General features: G+C 48.9%; 1 protein-coding gene across 1 annotated transcript in view; it reads right to left on the bottom strand.

Annotated features, from left to right (window-relative positions):
* Positions 1–22,175, bottom strand: part of Fam135b (family with sequence similarity 135 member B) — a 190,307-nt gene that overhangs the window by 21,191 nt on the left and 146,941 nt on the right. The window contains exons 9-11 of the mRNA XM_026407742.2: positions 13,303–13,458; positions 12,380–12,453; positions 4,591–4,745 (exon numbers count right to left, since the gene is read on the bottom strand). Coding sequence (XP_026263527.2) covers positions 4,591–4,745; positions 12,380–12,453; positions 13,303–13,458 — 385 coding nt within the window. The remainder of the gene's footprint in view (positions 1–4,590; positions 4,746–12,379; positions 12,454–13,302; positions 13,459–22,175) is intronic.

Below are 22,175 nucleotides of genomic sequence, written 5' to 3'. Positions count from 1 at the left end.
GCTTCAGGGTGAAGTATGACCTGACTCTGGCCGTGTCGGGTGTGCGTGGTGCTGACGCAGTATCTGAGCCTCGCTTTCATTCACTTTCCACTTATGAAAGCGTGTTTAATGGTTCTCATGGGGGGAACATAGAGGCATTTTCTGCTTCCTATTTTCAGAAGGAGGGACATCCGTGGAGTCAGAAGGTCTATTTTCCTCCTGAGGTGGCCATTTTCCAGCCGGGAGGCCCCAGACAACCATGGAGTCTGGAAGCTCCTGGTGTCAGTGCTCACCTTCTGTGCCCTAGGGAGGCAGAGCCACGTGGCCGGCAACTCAGTGAGGAGTCACAGCACCAACCAAGGAGACACAGGGAAGAAGACTTCCACCTTGTCCAGAAAAATGCTGTCAGGTCGGAACTCTGCCACTAGGATAATTACTCCATGTGGGTCATAGCATAGGAAACTTCCAGAACCAGGTTGAGCTTCATAGGCGGGTGGCAGGGGGCCCGAATATGGTCTTTTTCTTTCTTTTTTCTTTAGTGCACACTATTCCCTCTCTCAGCATTCCCTCCCTTCCCTCTCTCGACCTCCTCTCCTCCTCCTCGCCTCTGTCTCTCTTTGCCTCTCGCTCTTCATCTCTCTCTTCCCCTCCTAAGAATTAATAGCTGGACCGGAGCCCTCTCTGCCTACCCTCTCACAGTTCTGATAAAGCCTGTGACGGTACTCAGTTTCCATATAGACCAAGCAGAGAAAGGGAGCCCAGGTTTTCATTCTCTTTTTAAAACGTGCATTCTCCATCTGGTTCTGGAAACTGTCATGGAGTGAACCATCCAGACACTTCTTGAAAATCGTGTGAGACTTTGAGACCTCGTCACCTGGTAAGTCTCCGTGACACTTATGACCATCAAGGAAAGAATGGAAATTGCCCTCACCTGGACACAGCTGAGCCTCTGGAGAGACTGTGAGGACCTCGCCTTCCCCGGAGGCCTTCCCCGGAGGCCTTCCCCCGAGGCCTTCCCTTGGCCCATAGCCAGGCCCAGACTCCCTGCTGCAAACCTTGCATCCCTTCCACACTGTGAGGTGCAGCACGTCCCCCACCCTCACACCACGTCCTCTCTGTGCATCTTGTCTCTGCCCCAGGGAAGCTGATCTTATGTGACTCTCTAGAGCCCTAGGGCCAGGATTGGGGCTAGGACACGGTCAATGAACTGTGTGTATAACAAATGGAAACTCGAACAGAAATATAGTGACAATGATATTATGCTTATCGATTATAATGGCTTCAAAGAAATCACCTCAGGGTCACTGGGTACCACGAATGGAACAGATAGGCCCAGTGTGAGAAATCCCCGATACACAACTGGTTAGGGAGAGAGGATTGAGCATCTGTTTAAAGAGTGAGTTCCTTGCTTCTGAAACTCCACGGACTGCAGCAAAGCCGTGGGGACAGTGAACGGATGTTTGGTCTCTAGGGAAGGGGAGGAGGAGGGCCATGCAAGCAGAGCACGTGGAATCAGGGCACTGAAACTCTCTGCGTGATACTGTCACGGTGGACACGTGGCCTTAAACGTTTATCCAAACCCAGAGAAAAGCCCAGAGTGACCTGGTATCCAGTGACTCCGGTAATAATGCTGAGCTAGTGTAGTGTCCTGACTCCAACTCCCTGCTGACAGGGAGGTGCTATGTACCTACAGGGCAGGGGACGCATGGGGTATCTTTACACCTTTTCCTTCATCCTTCTGTGGCTGGGAACCTAAAAGTACTACAAAATGAGTTGTTAATTAAAAAAGGAAATGAAAGCAAACAGAACCGAATGTGGTCAGTATTCTGGGGAATGCAATTGACCTGTTCAGAAAAGGAAGTAAGTCACCCTGGTTAGGGGACATCATGGGCAGAGGTTTTGTGGGCTGCAGTTTGGCTGGACATGAGGAGCTACTGTGTGTTGGAGCCAGGATGAAGAGAGAAGGGGGACTGGGTTGAGGCAGGTGGGGAGGACCCGCAGGGTGATCAACTCGCATGCCCAGCATGGACACGGAATCAGACTTGACTTCACAGGTTGTAGATTCTTGGAATAAAAAGTGTTTCTCAGATTTGTCACAGATTAATTAAGACTGGATACAGGAGGTTCAGGAAGTGGGTTGCAAAGATGGCAACAATGTAGCTTCACCCTTAAAATTCACCCAGAAAAGGAGAGGGCAAAGGGTTCTAATTCCATGAGAATGGATTTAGAATCAGACACCAACAAATGAGAGTAGAAACTTGAATTCGTCTTCACTCTGGGCCTGCCACTTTTTAAAAACTGTCTTGTGGATGGATCTGCCCATTGTTCATAGTAACACTGGAGTACAATCACTACCCCATTCCCCAAATTCATGCAGGTAACTTCGTTGGGGAAAAGACTCGATTCAGACAGTCTGTGCAACCCTTGAGGCTTTGAGCAAACCATTCAGTGGCCTTGAGCAGGGGACTAGGAGGGCAGTGGGGGACAACAGATAGTAAGGACAGATTTGCTGAGTGTGTGGTACCCAGAGAGAGGCAAGCCACGATGCTGTGGGAAACCATGAGCCAATGCCATTATTTTAACATGGAAATGAAACTCTTTAATCCCCCTTTCACACTGCACCCAAAGGATGACTGCAAATGTGTCTGGCAATCTCAGGACAAGGAATAAATAACAAGGCCCCCAAGTTCTAGAGGAACGAGGAAGTAGTTCTTTGTGCTGAAGTTCTGTGAAGGAACAAGAAGGCCAAGCCCAGCCTTGGGTTTTGCATGGGGACAGAGGCTGGCCAACTGGTATAGGGGATGGGTGTCCATCAATTTGAGGTCGTGTGGAAAGAAGCTCTGGGGGACAGCCGAGTGCAGGGTACCTGCCTGTGGTCCTTCTAGGAAGATGAGATGAATGTGATGGAGCCGGCCTCAGGCACTTTAGAGAAGCTACAAAGACACTCTGGTCCTAAGTTAGCACATAGGTGTGGACAATGGACAGCTCAGAGGGACTTGCACGGGGAGATGCTCCTAGATATTCTCCCCCAGCCAGGTCTTGTGGTTGTTTAAGGCTCAAGGGTGCTGATAGGCAAGATGGAGGGAGACGATGGGTGGCCAAGAAAACCCCAAAAGACTGAGGTTGACTTTCCAGCCATGCTGCAGGATGGAGGCTAGGAGATAAAGCAAAGCTGATTTGTAGAAAATAAATAAAGATATGTGATAAATGGCACATGTGAGTCGAGGGACTGAGATTTATAATCACTAGGAAATGGATTAGTATGTGTAGGAAAAAAGACTGGGAGACAAATCACAATGAACCCTGAAAATGTTGACGTCAGAACCTCAGATGATGAGTGCTGAGTTCATTTCTCATTTAACTTCAAAGTTTCTATAGATACTGTAACAATAAGGAGGATGAACTTGCATAAATACACACACACACACACAGGTACATACACATCAGTGTAGACACACATGTGTAAATGTTTCCAGTTCCAGCCTGGTGTGCATTTCAGTTGCCATACACCTGGGTAACACTAGATGTCATGGTACAACTGAGAATCAGATTTATGTGCTTGTAAGGTAGCACTGTCCTTAGAAGCCACCTAGATTTATAGACATCCAACAAGTCTCAGATTGTAGCACCTGTGAAATTTAGCCCCTTTGCCCTTCATGTAAATTCTGAGCCTAATAACAACTCTCCAGGGGAGATTGCAAGGCAGGACATGAGCTTTGGAATCCAGGGAGTGGGTTTGAATGTTGACTTAAAGCCACATGGTCTTTAAAAGATGCTCATAGTCCTCCTGCCTCATTTTTTGTCCTTAAATAGAGTCCCCAAGGTCATTTACAGGATTAAGGAGGTAGAGCCCTGAAACCTGAGCATAAGGTGGGCCTGGCAGTCCTGGGACCTTGAAGGGATTGCAAGTCTATTAGCTTTGGGGATCTCCATTCAGGGCTGAGGGAGGGGTCAGAGAACATTCACTGTGCTATCCAGGTGCACCCCCCACCTCCACTTTTCCCCATTGATGTGTGAGTTCATTGACAAACTTCCTCACCAGCCAATCTGGACACACACATACCAAAAATGAGGACAACATATTTTCTCTTCTTTCTGCTATGAGTGGTTAATTCATGGATCTGTATCATTAGTCATGCTGCCTAACGATACGGACTCATGAGTCTTGAGTGCTTTGCCTGACTCATGGCATGAAGCAGGCATTGCTGAGAATTTGAACCCAAAGCCATTAAAGTTCAATCAAAAGTGCCTTTATGTTTAAATTGCACATTTGAAGTAAGAAAGGAACTTCCTGTATTTCCAAGTCACACTGGTGTGTGCCCAGCAGAGTGGAGGGATTCTTGTTCTGTGGGTGACAATAGACACTAGGTTAAACTCTTCCCCCAGAGAACTGTGGAGAGAGTTTTTACTGTAATTGCTCCTTTGTTAGATTGATTTATCAGTGTTCCTGAAATAAACTCATTTCGATTAGTTCCACTTTAATTCTGTTCCCCTGGATGAGCTGAACAAACCCTGTGTTAACTTGGCCCCACTGTTGTTGGGATAGAAACAGAGAGACCTCCAGGACCCCGTGGGAAGCCTTGAGTCTTTCCAGGACAACAGAAGACAAACCTGTCGCAGGGCAGTCCACATATCTGTCCTCAAAGATGACTGGCAGGGTGTTCCAGTCACCATCGATGTCCAGGCACTCTGCGGGCAGCGGGGGCATGCTGGTGAGGTACTCCGAGTTCCGGATGTCCAGAGACAGCTGGCTGTGCATCTGTATGCTGAGGAGCACAGGGACAGGGTGAGCATCCAAGGAGCACTGGAAGCTTTGAAAGAGCTGTGGCACCCCTAATCCCAGGGACATTCAGAAGAAGAGCTGTGGTGGACTCTGGCAATCAACGGTCTTCCTTTCTTCCCTCCCACCTATTCAGCCCCCAGAACCATAGTCTGCTTTATTTGGGAACTGGTCCAGGTGCTGGGGTTAGAGGTCATGAACAGTAGGATTAGGTGAAACACAGAGGTCTATCACGTGCCATCGGGGGATGTCATGAAGACCATGCTGGAGGGATGCTGGCTGAGTTTCTGAATGGCCAGTGAGCTCCAGTTAGTGCCCTGGAGGGAAACCTTGATCCTTGCTTCTCTACCTTGTGCCACTTTGAATCTGAGCCATACTGTGGTATGTTTCACTTGAAGACCATCCAAAATAGCTTTTTATGGATTACTGTGTGTATATTGGCATCCTTGTCTAGGATGTAAGTTTCCCTAGTCAGGAGCCTATTTTTTCATTCGTCTATGTAGGATTTTAAAATGCTCATATTTTTTCATGACACAAACATCCTTCCACCAATAGAAATTATTATTAATAATTAATCATTTTTTTTTAAATTAAAATGCTAGGATGTTACAAAATATTCATCCCCTTCTCCTTAAGTCTCTGGAGGAAGAGAGAATGTTTATTTTTTCTCATGAAAGGAAAAGATTAAAGTTTCACTATTTTTTCCATAACAACTCAATCTCTTTTCCATGAGAGAACAGGGGGTCCTCAAGGGATTGGTGAGTTTGGGAGCAGGGCCTGCATTGCTAGTTGTTGTCTGTCTGTGACTCTCTTTGAAGCAGCCTGATCCCAGGAAGCCCCCATCTCGTTTGCAGATGTGCAGAACATGGGCCTGTAGACAGCTGTATAGCTGTGCAGCTCTGCCTAGGCCCAAAGCAGCTTCTCTAACCTGCACTTTCACTGGCGGGCACAGTGAGATGAACACACACACACACATGAAACACACCTAGTGTACAGATACGTCATATAACGCATATTATCCGTGCACAGTGAATATTAATTAATACACACATCAGTTTAAGAAATATTAAATATGTGTATTCTATTTTCTTATTATTTTTCAATTGGATTTTTACCCACAAAAATAAAGGAGGGAATTTTTTTCTCTTCCTCAAAGCCCTGAAGGCTGCTGTAACTTCCTAACTCTTTAAATATTTAACGCTTTAAATATTCTTCTCTTAATATTTAGATGGGATTTTTTAGCCACCCCTGTGCTTTGCAACACCATCTAAATCTGGAACCTCTAACCAGTTTTTAATTTATGAAGACATAGACTGGGCACCAGGGCACTCGCGATGACAAGTACCACTGGGGCTGGACGTGCATCTAGGTCCGCAGCTCATGGTCATGAAGAAAGTAAGAGCTGAAGCCAACGACCACAGCACAGCAGCACAGGTGAGGGCTGTCTGCTCTGAGCCACGTGGAGCAGATGCCAGCTCCTGCGGGAATGCTGCTTCTTGAGTGTGGGGCTTGTGGATGTGACCAAGTGCCTAAAGCAATGCTCAGCAACACTGCCAAGGGCACAAGAGAGTCAGTGCACTCTCTGACCACAGGCTCTGAGAAGTGTCTCAGCCCAGATGGTGTGTGCCGTCTTCAGGCTCAGCCACAGGTGAGCTTGGGGGAGCTGCCCTGCCCTCCTGGGTCTTGGTGCACAGCATGAAAACTCCCTGGAGGGACTGGCAGGACAGTAGTAGCGTGCTGAAGGGACTACGGCTTTGTCATCCTCTTTATCAAGATTGGTTTGAAGAGATGCATAAGGGTGTCCTGCTGAAAAATAGTGGACTGGTGATGATTGTTTTGGGGTGCCAACTTGACAGAATCAAGAATACCCAGAGAGCTGGTAAAGCACACTTATTCTTTTGTTGAGGGGGGTTGGGGCGAGGGTTATGAGGGACTGAACTCAAGGACACTCAACTACTGGGCCACATCACCAGCCCTATTTTATATTTTATTTAGAGACAGGGTCTGCCTAGCTTTGGCTAAGGCTGGATTTGAACTTGCAATCCTCCTGTCTCAGCCACCTGAGCCGCTGAGATTACAGCCATGTGCCACTGCAACCAGCAAGCACGCTGATTCTTAATCATTGCTTCCATTGTTACCAGCGCTTCTGCTAAAAGGGAAGTGCATGTGGTTTTGCATTTGAGTAGAAAGATGGGCTGGCCCAGGTGTGTGTGTGTGTGTGAGGGTATTTCCAGAGGAGATTGGCATGTGAGTTGGTGACCTGAGAGGGGAAGATCCACGCTCAACATAGATGGCAGCCATCCAGTTAGCTGGGGGCTTGAATGGAGCACAAAGTCAGAGGGAAAGGTCTTGCCTTCTTTTCTGGAAGCATGATGCTCTTTATCCTCTTGCCCTTGGACATCAGAGTCATAAGTTCTCCCAATATTCGACTCACACCAGCAGCCCTGACTCTCCAGTCTTTCGACTGGAACTGAGAATTACACCATGGGTTTCCCTGGGGCCTGAGATTTTCAGACATGGGCTGAGCCTTGCTCACACCTTCCCTGGTCCTCCAGTTTGCACAGGGACTATGGTGGCACTTCTTAGCCTCCAAATGGAGCCACTCAATTCCACTAGCAAACCCCTTTCTATACACCTCTCTACGTGTGCACCCCTCTTTTCTGTCTCTCTGGAGACCCCTGACTCAAAAGGCCTTAGGAATTACTTGACTGCAGCCAATGGGAGAGAAGCCTTCCCAGCATGGCCTCTCACTCCTCCACAGTGTCCACCAAACACGGAACGGCATCCCGAGTGCTTTGAGCAATGCCTCCATACAGTGAGCAATCAAAAGTACCCGTGAGAAACTTCTCAAAAGGAGAAACACAAAGGCCAACAAATATGTGAAAAAATGATCAACATCATTATCAATCAGGGAAGTGCAAATCAGAACTACAATAAGATTTCATCTCACTCCAGTCAGAATGGCAACAATAAAGAGTACAAACAATAATAAATGCTAGTGGGGTTATGGGGGAAAAGGTGCCCTTGCACATTGTTAGTGGGGCTGGAGACTAGTACACTGCTCTGGAAAACACCATGGAGATTCCTCAAAAGACTAGGGATGGAGCCACCACCATATGACCCAGCTAGCCCACTCCTTGCTATTTTTCCCAAAAGATCTAAAATTGACATACTACAGTAATATAGCCACCTCATTGTTTATAGCAGCATGATTCACAATAGCTCAATTATTGAATCAATTCAGAATCCAATCAATGGATGAATGGATAAAGTAATATATATATATACACACACACACAATGGAGTTCTACTCAGCCATAAAAAAGAATGAAATTATGGCATTTGCTGATAAATGTATAAAAATGGAGAATATCATGCTAAATGAAAAAAGCTAATCTCAGAAAATCAAAGGTCAAATGTTTTTTCACATATGCATAAACTAGAGTAAAATAAAGGAAAGGGGGAGGAAGGATAAGAAAACATAAAGATAAAGGGAAGATCAGTAGTGCACAAGAAGGAGATCAAAAGACAGAGTGGAGGGTTGGGTAAGGGGAGGCAACACAGAATGAATTCTTTTTTCCACACTTTTTTAAAAATTATATCGTAATTATTTATTTTTGTGTATGTGGTGCTGAGGATTGAACCCAGTGCCTCACACATGCTAGGCAATGCTCTAACACTGAGCCGCAAACCCCAGCCCAGAATGAATTATTAAAAAATCATGTTATATGCATATGTAAATATAGGACAGAGAAATTCATATATATGAATAGGTGGAAAGAATCAATCAAATACAAGTTAATAGACGAGTGAAAGGAAGTCTAGTAGAGTAGAAGAAGGAGAATAGGGAAGGGGAGGAAGAATGGGAGGGAAAAGGAGGGATCATGAACTGAAATCAGTTTTCATGTATGTATGAGTTTGTTGGGATGAACCCCACTACTATGCAGAACTACAAAGCTCTAATTAAAAAAAAAAAAAAGTATGTGCTGAATGAGTGAGTTAATCAACAAGGTATATGCAAGGAAACTGGAGGGCCACATATTCCCAGACCCTCTCTGGAGACCTGCAGGGATGCTAGGAAGCAGCAGCAAAGGAGTTTGGAGACAGAGGGTGAAGTCCCCTCCCTCCACGTCTCTGCCACATACCCACTGTGGAAGCCACAGTGGAAGAAACCAACTTGGAATGAGCCCTGCTGGGCTTGGCCTTGCCCTCCTGTGTGTGAGCACCCAGACTCCGCACATGGCCGGCACTCAGAGCCTGGTCCCTTTTTCCCTGTCTGTATGACACTCAGGGCCACTGGGCATGCAAGTCCATCTGTCTGTGTGGTGCCAGGGACCCACATGTTGTGCACTCAGCAGGTACCCCTGGGTTTCCCTCTGGCCATGCGGAGCAGCAAGCAGGGAGGAGTCCCGTGGACGATGGTCTGGGCATTGCCTACCCATGTCAGCACAGGTTTGCCCTCACTCCAGCTATACAGCCCAAGCCTACAGATACTTCTGCTTTAGAAGCTGAAAGCCCCTCTTTTGATTTATTTCTTTAGGGAAGAGGCTCAATACCATCCATAGGATCCATGGGACAGGGGCTAGAAGTATGGCCTCTGGCCTCCAACACAGCCCCATTTCTGTCTCTTTTGCTATATGCTCTACAATTAATCACTTCACCTCTCTCAGCCCAGGTTTCTTCTTCATAGAAGAACAGTGTGTACCTCATTGGCAAATATGAACATTGAACAAGCCAAGGCTTGGGAAAACACCTGGACAGCTTCTTACTAGAAAAATATCAACAGTTGTGAACAACTGAAGGCAGGCAAAAACCTGTTGAGTTCAACCCTGTTGAGTGGATGTTTAATAAAACAATACAGAGGTACAGGTATAGACACAGAGCATGTAAAAGTCAAAGGCATATCTCAATGATCATATTACAGCAGTTAATATACCAGTGTAGGTCTCCCTGTGCCTCATCGTTTCTGTTCACATTTGGTCATAGACAAAGTTCCCGTAGCACCAACTTCCTGTGTGAAAAGCACTGGGGAGACTTTGGTGGTACAGAGAGGAGGGCCAGGAAGCCCACACTTGCTAGGTTTCATCCTAATCTGCTCTTGAACATACCTTCGAGACCACAACCTGGGGCCAGAGGTCTTCCTCTCCCTGGCACCCGGGACAGCTGTGCACACCCAGGAGTGTGGCACGGAACAAAGGGTTTCCACAAGCACTCCAAGCTGTTGCTACCCTTTCCATCTCGTCCTGTCCTATCCTAGCCTATCTCGCAAGTGCTGCTCCCAGCCCACCCAGCTCACCTCACCGTGCGTTAAGCACAATCTAGTGCGTGCTTCAACAATAAAGGGCTCACTGGGTAGCCTGGCATTTCCACATGTCTGCCCTGATTCTGGAGCACAGTTCAGCCTCCTGTGTCAACAGGGTAGCCTCCCCGAGGCTCCGTCCTCTCCCCAGACCCACTCTCCATGGGAGCCCACCCTTCTCATGCATAGTTCCTGGCTCTCCGGTCTCTGTGCACTACCTCTTCCAAACCTCACCCCTGCTCACAGGACCCTGGGCCTTTTCTCTGCAATTTTCTCCATCTGCAATGAACTCTCCCTCTCTGTTCTACAGTTTTACCCTGGAGGGCCTAGCTAAAAGTTTCTTTCCTTCTGAGCAGGAGCCCTTCCTAGTCTCTGCCTTACGTTAATGTCTACTCCTAAATGAATCCTTAAAAACTGCTCTACCTGACAGCTACATTACAGGACCAAGGTATCTGCAGGGCCCAATTTTGTACCTGGTTCTCTTCCCTAATGCCAGCTTCCTAGGAAGACCTTCTCTGACAGCTCCTTAAACTAGTCTCATCTGTTCCCCTCACACTGAGAACTATTTCACCATGCACATCACCATTGGGCAGATCATATTTATTATGTGCCTTCCACCACTAAAATACAAGCCCCATGAAGTAAGGAATTTGTTTCTGGTTCACTGATAGAGTAGCCAATAGTTGAAACAGTGTCTGATATGTGCTCCCTGCTAAATAGTTGTTTCTTGAAAGAAGGAATCTCCTTTTTTTACGTCTAAGAAACCAGGTAAGAAAGATTCGGTAACTAGTGGGATGCCTGCCACAAGTATTGTAAGTTGCAAACTCAGTATTTTAAGACGTGTAATGAAATTTGAAATGCTGAGGTCCATATTCATTTGCAGGTAAAAAAGCAGAAATTACTCTAGGTCCTCCTTATCCTTCAAGGCCCCCCACGGTCTGTTCCTCCTGCTGCTCTGAGTTTCCCTGCTCTTCCCTGCACTTGCACTCCATTCTAACGGCACTGATCTTGTTGCTGCTTTTCAAAGATGTTCTGTTTTTATCTCACCAGCCCAAACTTTTCCCACGTCACTGCATGTCCTGCTGTAACCCCAGCCTGCGTTCAAATGTCACATCTGCAGAAAGACTTTTTCTTGTCCTTTGGGGAGGAGCAGGGTCTGAAACTCAAGCTGTCATCCCGCTAGTTTCTGAATCTTTGCCCTTTGCACAAGAGGCTGCCATTCAAGCCGGGCTCTTTGAGGGGAGGAGTCCTGGCCTGTGTCTGTCACCTCCGCTAGTGGGCATTCCTGGAGCCCACCTGAGGCCAACCTCCTTGACTCTGGGAGACCATTTCCTGCAGCCAATCTGATTTATAATTTTGTGCTGTGGCCCCCAAAGCTATGTTTACTCTTGTCAGACTAGCTCTTCTGAAGTTAGTTTTGGAAAGTATCTTCTCCCAGTTCTAACTGGAGCCTGGAATGAGGGAACGAATTAATGGCTGAGTGGAAGACTCTCAGGATCTCTAGTCAAGCGGATTCAATAGGCAGTTGTGTTTTCTAGGAGCCCCAGCTCACTTCCAGAACCCACGAGGCAAACTGTAAATGTCACCGTACTTTGCAAATATAAGGAAGCCCGAGGAGAAAACAAGCTCATAGAAGGGTGTGAGAGCTCTCCATGTCCATCCCATGCAAAGCAAAACGTCAAGCTCTGCTCCCATTCACTTGGCATTCCCAACATTGTTTCACCCACCTTTATGTTTTGAAGTGAAGTGTTGTTCAGAATCAACAGGAGAAGTGGATGTGTGTAGCGAAAGCCAAAAGACCCTGGAGGGATCTCTGCCCCTCTTCACCAGGGCATCCCCGAGGGACAATGGCCTCATTGCCCATGAACCCTCTGACTTTCTTGAGTACTAGAAGGTGGCAAACTGAGAAATTTACCAGTCTTCCTAATTAGGGAGCTCAGCCTTAATTACTATGCTCAATGCATTTTTTAGTTACTGCAGCATCTAGAGCAGATTGTGTGTTTTCTGACGTAGCCTAGGGCCACACCACCTGCTTCGACTTCATTCTGCAGGATTCAGCACAGATGTCTGGCTGGACTTGGGAGTCTTGATTCTGTCTCTAGAAGCATAATGACTCTCAACAAAGGAAACCTCAGCTTGCTGACCTCTCCCACTGGGCACTGTCTAAATCTTTCGCTTGCCTGGCGCTTCAGACTGGAGGTGCAGAGGTGAGGAGATCCAGAAAGCGAAAGGGCAGCTTAAACAAAGAAAAGAGGTGGCCTGTCCTGGGAGTGGGGGAGACGGCTTTGTATGTCAGAGTAGGCATGCGGCTCGTTACTTACAGATTTTCCTGAAACGTCAAGACAGCAAGTTTTTGGTGCTCCATATAAAAAAAGGCCTCAGAAAACCTTCGGACCTGAGGAATAAAACAGAGTGAATGAATGGCTCACTTCTTTAGGTGGCTGTGGCTCCTCTGTTTAGAATTGAGGGTCGTGGAGATAAGTGTTATGCACTAAGAGAGGGAAAGCTTGTCCTTCACCCAGAGGTCTGAATCAAAGCTCTTAGCCCAACCCTGGTTTGTAGACACAGTTTAGTACATGTTTATGAATCTGTTCTTACACTGCTTTTTTATCATTTTTATATGTAGGTTTTATTCCTCCTACTGGAATATGAGATCTTTGCAAACAGTCACCATGAATAAATGCAGAATAAACAGAATTTCCAAATCCAGCCTTGTGAGTGTGCTTGCTAAGCATTTGGTGAATCTAATCCTCAGATATTTGCTCTTCTTGCTCTAAATGAGAAGACCAATGTCTTTCACTATGCATTAGTACCGACCCATATGTACCCAAGCTTGTGGCCAAAAATATACTAAGAGCAATGCCTTCCCTTCCAAATTACTTTTTCAAATGTTGTTTTGATTGTTTATTTGAAGTGCCCTGGATCTAACCAAGGGCCTTGCTCATATGATGCTAGTACTCTACCACTCATCTCTATTCCCAGCCCCTCAAATACTTTTTAAAAGTACTTGGAGTACCCCTACAATAAGGGTAAGGGTGGTGTTTTATGAAGGATGGAGCAAAGGCTCGTATGGCTAACCAAGCTCCTGATGTCACACTGCTTGTTCAGGGTGGGGCCAGGGTCAGTGCTCCAATCGAGAGCTCGGGACAGGCCCAATTCTTACTCAGTTCAGTGAACTGACACTCGTCAAACTTCCTCAGGACACTAAGTGCATGTAGGAAGTTTATGCCATGAGACAACTTACCCTCAGGCTGTGGTGCTCCTGGGTGAGATAAGTAGTCACTTGGGAGTGGAGTGTCACCGTATCCAGGAACTGTGTCCACAGAGCCATCAGGTGGGAAGCCAGCCAGGCGAGATCCTTACTGATCTGCTCAGCTATCTTCTCTGGATTGTTCAGCATCTGGAGGCAAAAAATGCAGTGGTCAGGCCCCTGCTCCCTGGGCTCCTGCCATCTCCACTGACTCCTGTGCCCTTGGTGAACATCTGCACGTCGGTGGGATGATATTAAACCATCCTGAGACTCTCGGGATCACATATCAAGTCACTTTGGAGGCGGGACTTCAATAGTCATGGTGGTGATAAATTATTTGTAGTCCCTGTCTACAAACAACATCCAGGCCTAGTCTCACATGAGAGATCACCAACGGCCTAGCTCAGTCTCTCCCCGCTTTGTCTTGTCTTTGTGTCTATTTTAAGCCCAACCTAATCCTGGATTTCTGGAAATGTCTTGCACCTTTGATGTTTTCCCTTTCCCCTGGGGTCCAATGGCTTCTTCTTTCAACTTCTCTACTCAACCCTTTCCACAGTTTATGCTGCCCATCGGTGCCCAGATCCAGTGACTTCTCCTCTGTGAACCTTGGCTTCACAACCATCCAGCTGAAAACCCTCCATCCCATCCTCCCATCCCCAACCCCCGGGCACTGCAGATCCTCACACGCACTCCACTCTGTCCTGAGATTCTGAACTCAGTCTTCGTAGTCTTGATGGCTTCCACTCATTAATACCCATCCTTTGGCAGGTAGAGTGCTGGGTATTTTGCATAGGTTTCCCATGTAGTCCCCACAGATACTCTGTGGTGGAGGCATCGAAAACCTTCTTCTACAAAAATCTAAAATGAGAGTGAATAAGTAGCGGGAGTACACAAGTCCACACCAAGCTGGGATTGAACTGAAGAACTGTGGGACCACAAAGCCACATCCCCACACCACGGTACAGGAGTAGAGACCTCCAGAGAGAAGAGAGTCCATGACCTCATAGCACTTAACTAGCTGGGAGAACTGCACATGGCAGGGGTTCCCTAGCCCTGGCCTACCACCATCCTTCTACCATCACCCACATTCCTTAAGGAGGGTTTCAAGTTGCTTTTAAAGCTAGGAGTTGGACTAGAGTGGGCCCAGAGCCTTTGGGGAAGACCCCAGGAACAGAAATACTTTGGATCACTGTCACTTGATATGGGATAGCCATCTTCCAAGAAGCATGCTGGTTGGAGAATTCAAATAAATTCTGGAGAAGTGAGAAGAGAGACGGTGTCTTTGAGGAGTGTGAGGCAGCCAGTCCTCCAATCCTGACACCAATCTCTAGGCTTAATCATTTATACAACAAGCATGTGAGGGCATCGTGTGTGTCTGAAGCCCATGTGTTGAATAAACACAGACACAGGACGAGTTGGAGAGGGCCTCTGCCTCACTCAGTAGTGGAGATAGGGATGTGAGTGAGCAAAAAAGAGTGGTGTGGCACTCTCTACCACACACAATAAACTGGGCACACAGCCACAGCACTTCCAAACCCTGTTTCTCTCATTTATCCTGTGCCTCAATTTCCTTTAAGGGCACGCATGGTAATTGACTCCATTTGAATGCAGTGATACTTGGGAGGATCTAAGTCCAGTGCCTGAATCACCGACAGCCCTTGGACTGAAGGCTGATGCTAGGCGAAGGCAGAGCAGGTGGCATGAGGAGTCTAATAGTAAGAAAAAGAGGAAAAGAGAAGTTTGATGCACAGTAACACTCTAAATTTTGAATATTATTACTTTTCAATTAATGATTCACTTCTAAGCACAAGATTTTATTTAAAAATACTACTCAGAGCTGCTTCTTCCAAGAGGCAAGGTCAGTAATTGGTGACCACTGCTGGCTGTGTGGCATGCACCATGGTCAAGAGACGGAAGACCCAGGTCAGGTGGGGGGCTCTGGGGAAAAGGCAGCCACTGAAAATCCTCCAGGTGGAGAGTGTGGCTTTGGATGGACTAGAAGTCGCTCAGATTTGAATTCCCCAACCAGCATGACTACTGGTGACAGCCAAACTCCTGTGTCAACACTTGGCACCATTTGCCCCTGGAAACAATCCCCACCTGATCATGGACCCTCCCCTCCTGGCCTGAGCATGCCCATTGCTCCAGCCACTGGGCCTGCCCACCAGCACCAGGTCGAGCTGCACCCTCTCTCTGGAGTGCCTCCCCTCTCCCCTCCCGTCTCCTTTTTTCTCCTCTCCACCTTGGCCTTGTCTATTCTCTCCAGGGAATCTTGATGGAGACAGTTCTGTGTGCCCTCGTTTCTGCTGTCTCCTTTGAAACTCCACCGTGCTCCAAGTGTAAGACTGACCACCTGCTTCATAAAGGACCCACCCATCTCCCATGCCACCTCCAGCCACATGTGGCCTGTGTTACCTCCAACATGCCCTCTGGCCTGCATTCTGAGCTCTGGCCCTCAGTGCTTCTAGTGCCCAGCCCAGTGGCTGATGATAGTGTGAACTTAGTAGCCTGGATTGACTATGTAGGTGACTTGGCATGGGTGGGAGGGGCCCTGTGCCTCAGTCACACAGACCTGCCTTCCTGGGCTGCTTCTTCTGTCACCCACCCATGACGGTGCCCCTGTACCACCATGGTATGGGCAAACACTGCATGAACTCTGAGCTCAGCCACCACAATAAAAAATGGAAAAAAAGGATGAGCTATTAATGAAATGTACCTTTGGGAGAATTATTTTTCCCCTAGTTGGTTATAGAAAGGATTTAAGGCAAGGTTTAAAAAGCTTCTAATTAAGCCACAGGAGGACTTTCCAAGCTCACAGACACCTGGGCCTGTGCAAGCACAGATGGCAGGGGTGGAGGGCCCTCCGGACACCAGCAGGCGATCCCGGCCCCGTCTGCATGGGTGAAGCTCCCTGAGAAGAGGCTCAGCCTCCCACCCTCCTCATCTGGGCTCTGCCCATGAGCTTCTCTCTACTCCCCTGCTTTATGATTTGGGGTAGAGGACACAGCATGTATAGTCATCTGCCTAAGCTGGTACCTGTGTGGCCCGTGCGGTCCAGCTCCTGGATCTGCTGCTCACCATGTCCTCCTGCCCCCCATACATCCCTCCAGGTCCCAGGCAGATCCCCTGGTCACTCCCTCCTTCTGTCCACAGGATGTCAGCATGCTCCTGTGCCTGCTCAGCCCTCCACTGACATGGCACTTCAGTGTGCATCAACAGCAGTCAGGAGGGCCCTCCTGCAACCTGTCTTGCCAGACTCTGGAAATTCTTGGATACCCAGAAGTGTGCAGCCGGGAACTCTCTGAATACCCACTGCCTTGGCCTTTCCCTCCTCCTCAGAAGCTCACTCCTCTTTCCACAGCAATATGCAGTGGTGGTTTTACCAGCCCTCCCACCCCCACACCCACTTGACTCAACACCAGGGGCATGTGAAGGGAGAAAGCTCTTAGGGAGACTTTCATCCCATCCGTCTGAGGAATTAACGTAAGATCAGGATGGCAATTAATTTGGGGGCTATCGTCTTTCTAACTGGAAAATCATAAGTGCCTTGTATGTTTTGGTATGAAAGGATTCAGTGCCTTCACAGCTTGGTGGAGGGGAGAAAAGTAACACAGATCATGATACCAAGAAGTAGCTGGAATAGAGCCCAGCGCCAAGAGACACTAGCCCATGGGGGACTCTTGGATCCCAGGATCTCAGATGGTTCCCGGAAAAGTGAGCAGCTGGCTTGGGTCTGGCAGATGGGGATTGTGTCAGGAATAAAACAGGGTGACATGGGACAGCCCAAGCAGGGGTGAGAGCACATAGTGGCGCTGGGTTGCAGAGCCCAGTTTCTCAGCCCTGGAGGAGCTCAGGGCTGAGGAACAGGTGAGGGGGCATCATGTGCCCTGGGATTGACTTCCATGCCAAGCAGTCAGATCCTCATGTGGTGGGTGACCAGCAACCACGAGGGCTTTCAGTCAGCAGAGTGAGATCTGGGGCTGGGCAGGTGTCCATGCACACGGACTGACCCTCTGTGATTTCTGCATGGAAATGCTGTGTGGAGCCAGGGCTGAGTCCCATGAGGTCCCCACCACACAGGGGCTCTTGGTCACCAAGAGGCCTTGGAAACAGCTATCTTCCCATGTGGTGAGGTCTGTGACTCTGCATTCTAGAGGAAAGGCCCTGGGAAGTCAAGCTGGGCATTACTGTCCCCAGGAGAGATGCTCTGGAATGCAGTCCAGGGCTGCAGAGCTGGACAACATGCTGTAGGGAGGAGCCAGACTGAGATGATCAGAGCCTGTGCTTGGCCTCCTGGAGTGGCAGAGGGAAGGAGCAGATAGCTCAGGCCTAGTGCTCTCCACACAGGGCAGCCCCCAACTCTCCCACCCCCAAGGCCTTTTAAAGTTGACAACCTCTTCTTAAGGAAACTTGTTAAAGAACCTCCTGCTCTACCCCAGGCCAAATGAATTAGAATCTACATTTTAATGGACCCCCACTAATTCATAAGCACATTAAAATTAGAACATTCTAAAACAGAGGGAGAAATGGATGCTGTTACTCAAACCAGTTGCCTCTGGCTGAGCTCTGTGCCCCCTGGCTGCCCCAAGCAAGTTCTAAGCCATCCAAGCTGAGTTGCCCTTCAGAATTAGCATACTAAATAGGAGGAGAGCTTATAGCATATAGGTGCTCTGTGACAGCACACAGCAGGTACTCAATGTGCACCAATTACATCCGTTGGTTTGTTATTGAAAAGTAAATGGAATGTGGCCTGGGGCCCTCTTGTGTAGCACTGTGCCTCCTTGAGTTTGATGTTAGCTCCTCCAGAGCAGGGTCTTGAGAAACTGAGTATCGTTGACCTCCTGGAGGATACTTCCAGGCTTAAATGAAACAAGTTATTTCAAAGCCCTCTGGCAGGTGGACTAGTCAAAACAAAGAAGCACACAAAATAAATAACAACAAAAAAACATGCCAAGGGGCTGCCCCAAGCAGCCACCAACTGCTCACAGTTGCCAGCTGAGCTTCTTTCCCAGGTCCCACTAGGAGGTGCAGCTCTGGGAAAGACTATTAGACACCTCAGCATCTCCTGTAAGTTCTGGGGGTCAAGAAGGGAACCATCTTTTGTATTCAGCAAATCCTGTTGCTGTGTTAAAGAACAACCAAACAAACAAAAAGTGTCACTTCTTAGTAGCTCCCCGGCAAGTTTCTGAATGTTTGCTGTCCAAAGCACACGGCTGAGTGTGGACAGAGCCATCCCTCTGCAGACAGCACATCTCCTTCCTGACCAGCGCTCAGCAAGGACCGTCACGGCCTGCTCCAGCCCATCTTTCCAGCTCGGCTCTACAGCAGGGCTTCAGGAACACAGCGCTACAGCCAAGCTGGCCCCTCTCCCATGGTGCTCCAGTCCTGGTGCCCTGGGCCTCAGGGGCTGTTCCTCTGCTGGAATGCCCCTCCCTCTCTGATGCACTCCCTCCTCCTCCCTGGCAACAGCCCCTATGGAGCATCCCCACCTCCCCAGAGAGAACCAGGCCCTCCCCTCCTCCTGGCCCACCACCCTGCCTCACACTCTGTGGTTCTAGTGTGGCCGCCTCAGGAGATTCTGCTGTCTGTGGAAACAGATCTATTTTTCAGTAGGCTGCAATTCCCAATGGCCTCTTCTACTTATTCCTAGAAGATATCCAAGTGGCTGGTACACAGCAGATGCTTAGTAAAACTTCATGATTTGCTGAAGCACAGAGGCACCCACACTCCACTGCTGCAGAGACCTAGCTTTCTAATCCTCTGGAGTCCCCGGAAGCCTCCAACCTCTCCATCGGTGGCAGGCCATCCAGATGGAAGCCTTCACTGCTGTTTGTCATGGGCCACAAGGTGGCGATGTTCTGTCTCTAAAGAGCTCTGCAGACTGTGAGCTTAATATGGGGGGCTTCTGGGGAAGTGGGGTGCTGCTTCTATTCCAACCACAGGCCAGCCCTTCAGCAAACCAAGGAGCAGACTGATGGCCAGCACATCACCCTTTCCACCTTTGTCACCAAGCCACTCCCTACAGCAGTTGCATAATAAAATTTTCAACAAAATTTGGTTATAAAATAAAGTTGTGGCAACAGGGACCATAGGAACCCAAGAGGCAGCATCCCTGCAGTCTGGGATACTGCAGAAAGGAGGAGGCAGCAGTCGGCCTTTTGTGAAATACGTTGATAAATGAACCAGAGCAGGCAGCAGATGAGGAACTTCAGCAGAAGGCAGGGCTGGGCTCAGACCCTAGGCGGCTCACCCCTCTGACTCACACACCTTAAGGAAGACCTGCTCCTCTGTGTCCATTCAGCATGAAATAAACGTGGACCTGTGAGCACTCCCCCCAGAGCCCAGGGCTGCTGCGGGCACAGTGCGCAGAGACCCGTGGGCAGAGAGCCAGCCTCCCTCTGGGCCGGGCCTTTGCTATTCCTTTGTTTTAACTTCACCACCCCAATACCCTCTCCTGCCCCAGCTGCTCTCTGTTTGTGATTCTGTGAGATGCAGCTAAGTCTCCTTCCTGGCACCCAGTTTCTAAAGCCCTCGGAATTCCCAGCTCTTAGATGCATCTTTTCTTAGTCTACGTCCCCTTCCCCAGATTGAGTCTGTGCTGATGTGGAGACCCTCGACAGACCCCTAGACAGCCTCAGGGCGAGGCTGGCTGTCTGAAAGACCAAGGAGGTCAGGAGGTTGGGACTTTCTCTCCAGGCCTCTGGGGACGGGAGAGGAGCTGGGGATCTTGTGGAGGGCCAGTGGTCACCTTGGCCGTGGGGCCATGCACTGGAGCGCCGTAGAAACCTTAAATGATGGGGCCTGACAGCTTCTAGGTTGGTGAGTATTCCCAACTGAAGTGCCACCCTTGGGACACCCTTGCAGGTCTTGCCCTGTGTCCACGTATTCACCTGGCAGTTTGTCTGCATCCTTTCTGACATGCTTTATAACAAAGTGGACAGCCCACATCTGGCTAGGGTCAGAGAAAGGACAGTGAGTGAGGTGCCACCTGATGGCAAAGTGTTTTGTGCTGGAGACAACTCTCAAGTGTCCCTTTGCCCACATATCCCCCTAAGGACGCGAATCCTCCTTCCTGGCTCCCTGTGACCTAGAGATTGGTCCAGGCACCCTGGTGCAGGGGGCACCCAGGCCTCTTGGTCACTTGCCTGGGCTCCCTCTCCAAAGCCTCAGTCATGGCACGTGGCCCGTTCCCAGGCCCTTCTGACTGTTCTAGCAGCATAGCCTTGCTCCAGGCCCTCCTACCTCTGGGGTCCATGTGCTGCACTGCTGCAAAACCACAAGGTTCAAAGCCAGGATCCAAAACAGCTTCCTCTCTGGGGTCCACTAGGGCCTACCTCCTCCTGAGGAAACTTAGTGACACCATCCACCTGAGGTCCTACAACCAGGTAGAGTACCTGTGTCCTCATCTCTTTCCAGGCTCATGGCATAGTAGGCAAGATGACAAGTACAGAAGTAATGGCTTTGGGCAGTGCTGAATGCCAGGCACTGTCCTCCACAATGCAGCCAGGTGACCTCATTTAATCCCCATAGAACAAGTGCATCGCACACAGGGAAACAGCCATCAAGAGGGGAAAAGACCTGCCCAATGCTTGTCCAGAGGTGGAGGACCACACCCTGTTATTAGGGCAGAGGGCCTCTGCCCTTTACTCACATGAGGTACATGACCCAGGACAGATGGGTCTGCAGATTGATAGGCAAAGGTGCCAAGTCCTGGCTCCTTTTGCAGAGGAGCCAAGGGTCCCAGGAAGCTGCATTAACCACTCTAGGATCAGTCTCTTCCTCACCTTTAAAAGCCTGACCAGCCCTCAGTGCCTTTGTTTACCAGCTCACTCCAGCATTTATTAGGAGCTTACCAGGTGCCAGGAGTCCTCCGAGCAGTGAACAATGGTGGCCCAAGAGTACACAAGCCACTTTCCTAAGCTGTGTGCTCCAGGAGGGAACGGGTTGCCACTGAGAACCCATCCACTGAATATAACAGGATTGCTTATTTTATAGAACTGTTCAGTTGAATAAATGAACAAATGCACACAAGGCACATAAAATACAGACTTGGTAACTTGCGAATGTGCACTACACTAATTGGCTAAGACAAAAAGATGTCATCAGTAAAATCCTGATGGGAAAACCAAGCACCACGAAAGTCCTGGTTGGCCTTCCCCTCTCCCTGACTCCTGGGCTTCCTTCCAGCCTCAACCTGGGACCTCACTTAGGGGGCCATGCAATGCCCCAGGAGGTGGAAGTGTCCCAGAGACTGTACCACACAGTCATGTGCATCGCCAGGTTTGTTAAAGACATGCTCTTAATGCACACAGCCTCACAAAACCGCAACAGAGTCCCCAGGACAAAGTTCATATCCATTTTTTGTTTCCTCTTGTAAGGAATGTGAGTCATTCTCTTTCCCTGAAGTTTAAAAGCCAGAGGGAGAACACCTTCTTTAGACAGGGGCGGGAAGCCTGCGGTGGCCTGCTAGGCGCACTGCCTTCCAGCTCCTTGCTTCGGAAGTCGCCTAGCTGAGCAGGGAAGGAGTGGACTGGCTGACTGCCCACAGCTCCCAGCCCGAGCAGGGATGCCCGGAGGGGATCTTTCAGGAATTTGGAGTAACCTCATCTAGCTCAAATGGGCTGAAGTAGCTGACCCCTTCACTGGGCCTGCACAAGTGTCCCATGGGCGTCCTTTTGATGGCAGGGGTCCCAATTCCACCTACACATCATGCAGAGGCTGCTGGTTTCTGGACATGCTTCCTGTGAAGACAATGACCACCTGCTACTTCACTTTTGCTGACCTCCAATCACCTTTCCCACACCTCAGACCACCCTGCTTCTTTGCCCCATAAAGATCCCTGAACCCCATTCTTAGGGAGGCAGATT

Source organism: Urocitellus parryii, chromosome 7 (assembly GCF_045843805.1).
Source record: "Urocitellus parryii isolate mUroPar1 chromosome 7, mUroPar1.hap1, whole genome shotgun sequence".
Classification (NCBI taxonomy): Eukaryota; Metazoa; Chordata; class Mammalia; order Rodentia; family Sciuridae; genus Urocitellus; species Urocitellus parryii.
The sequence above is the reverse complement of the archived record's forward strand: the minus strand, read 5'-3'. Positions and strand labels throughout refer to the sequence as shown.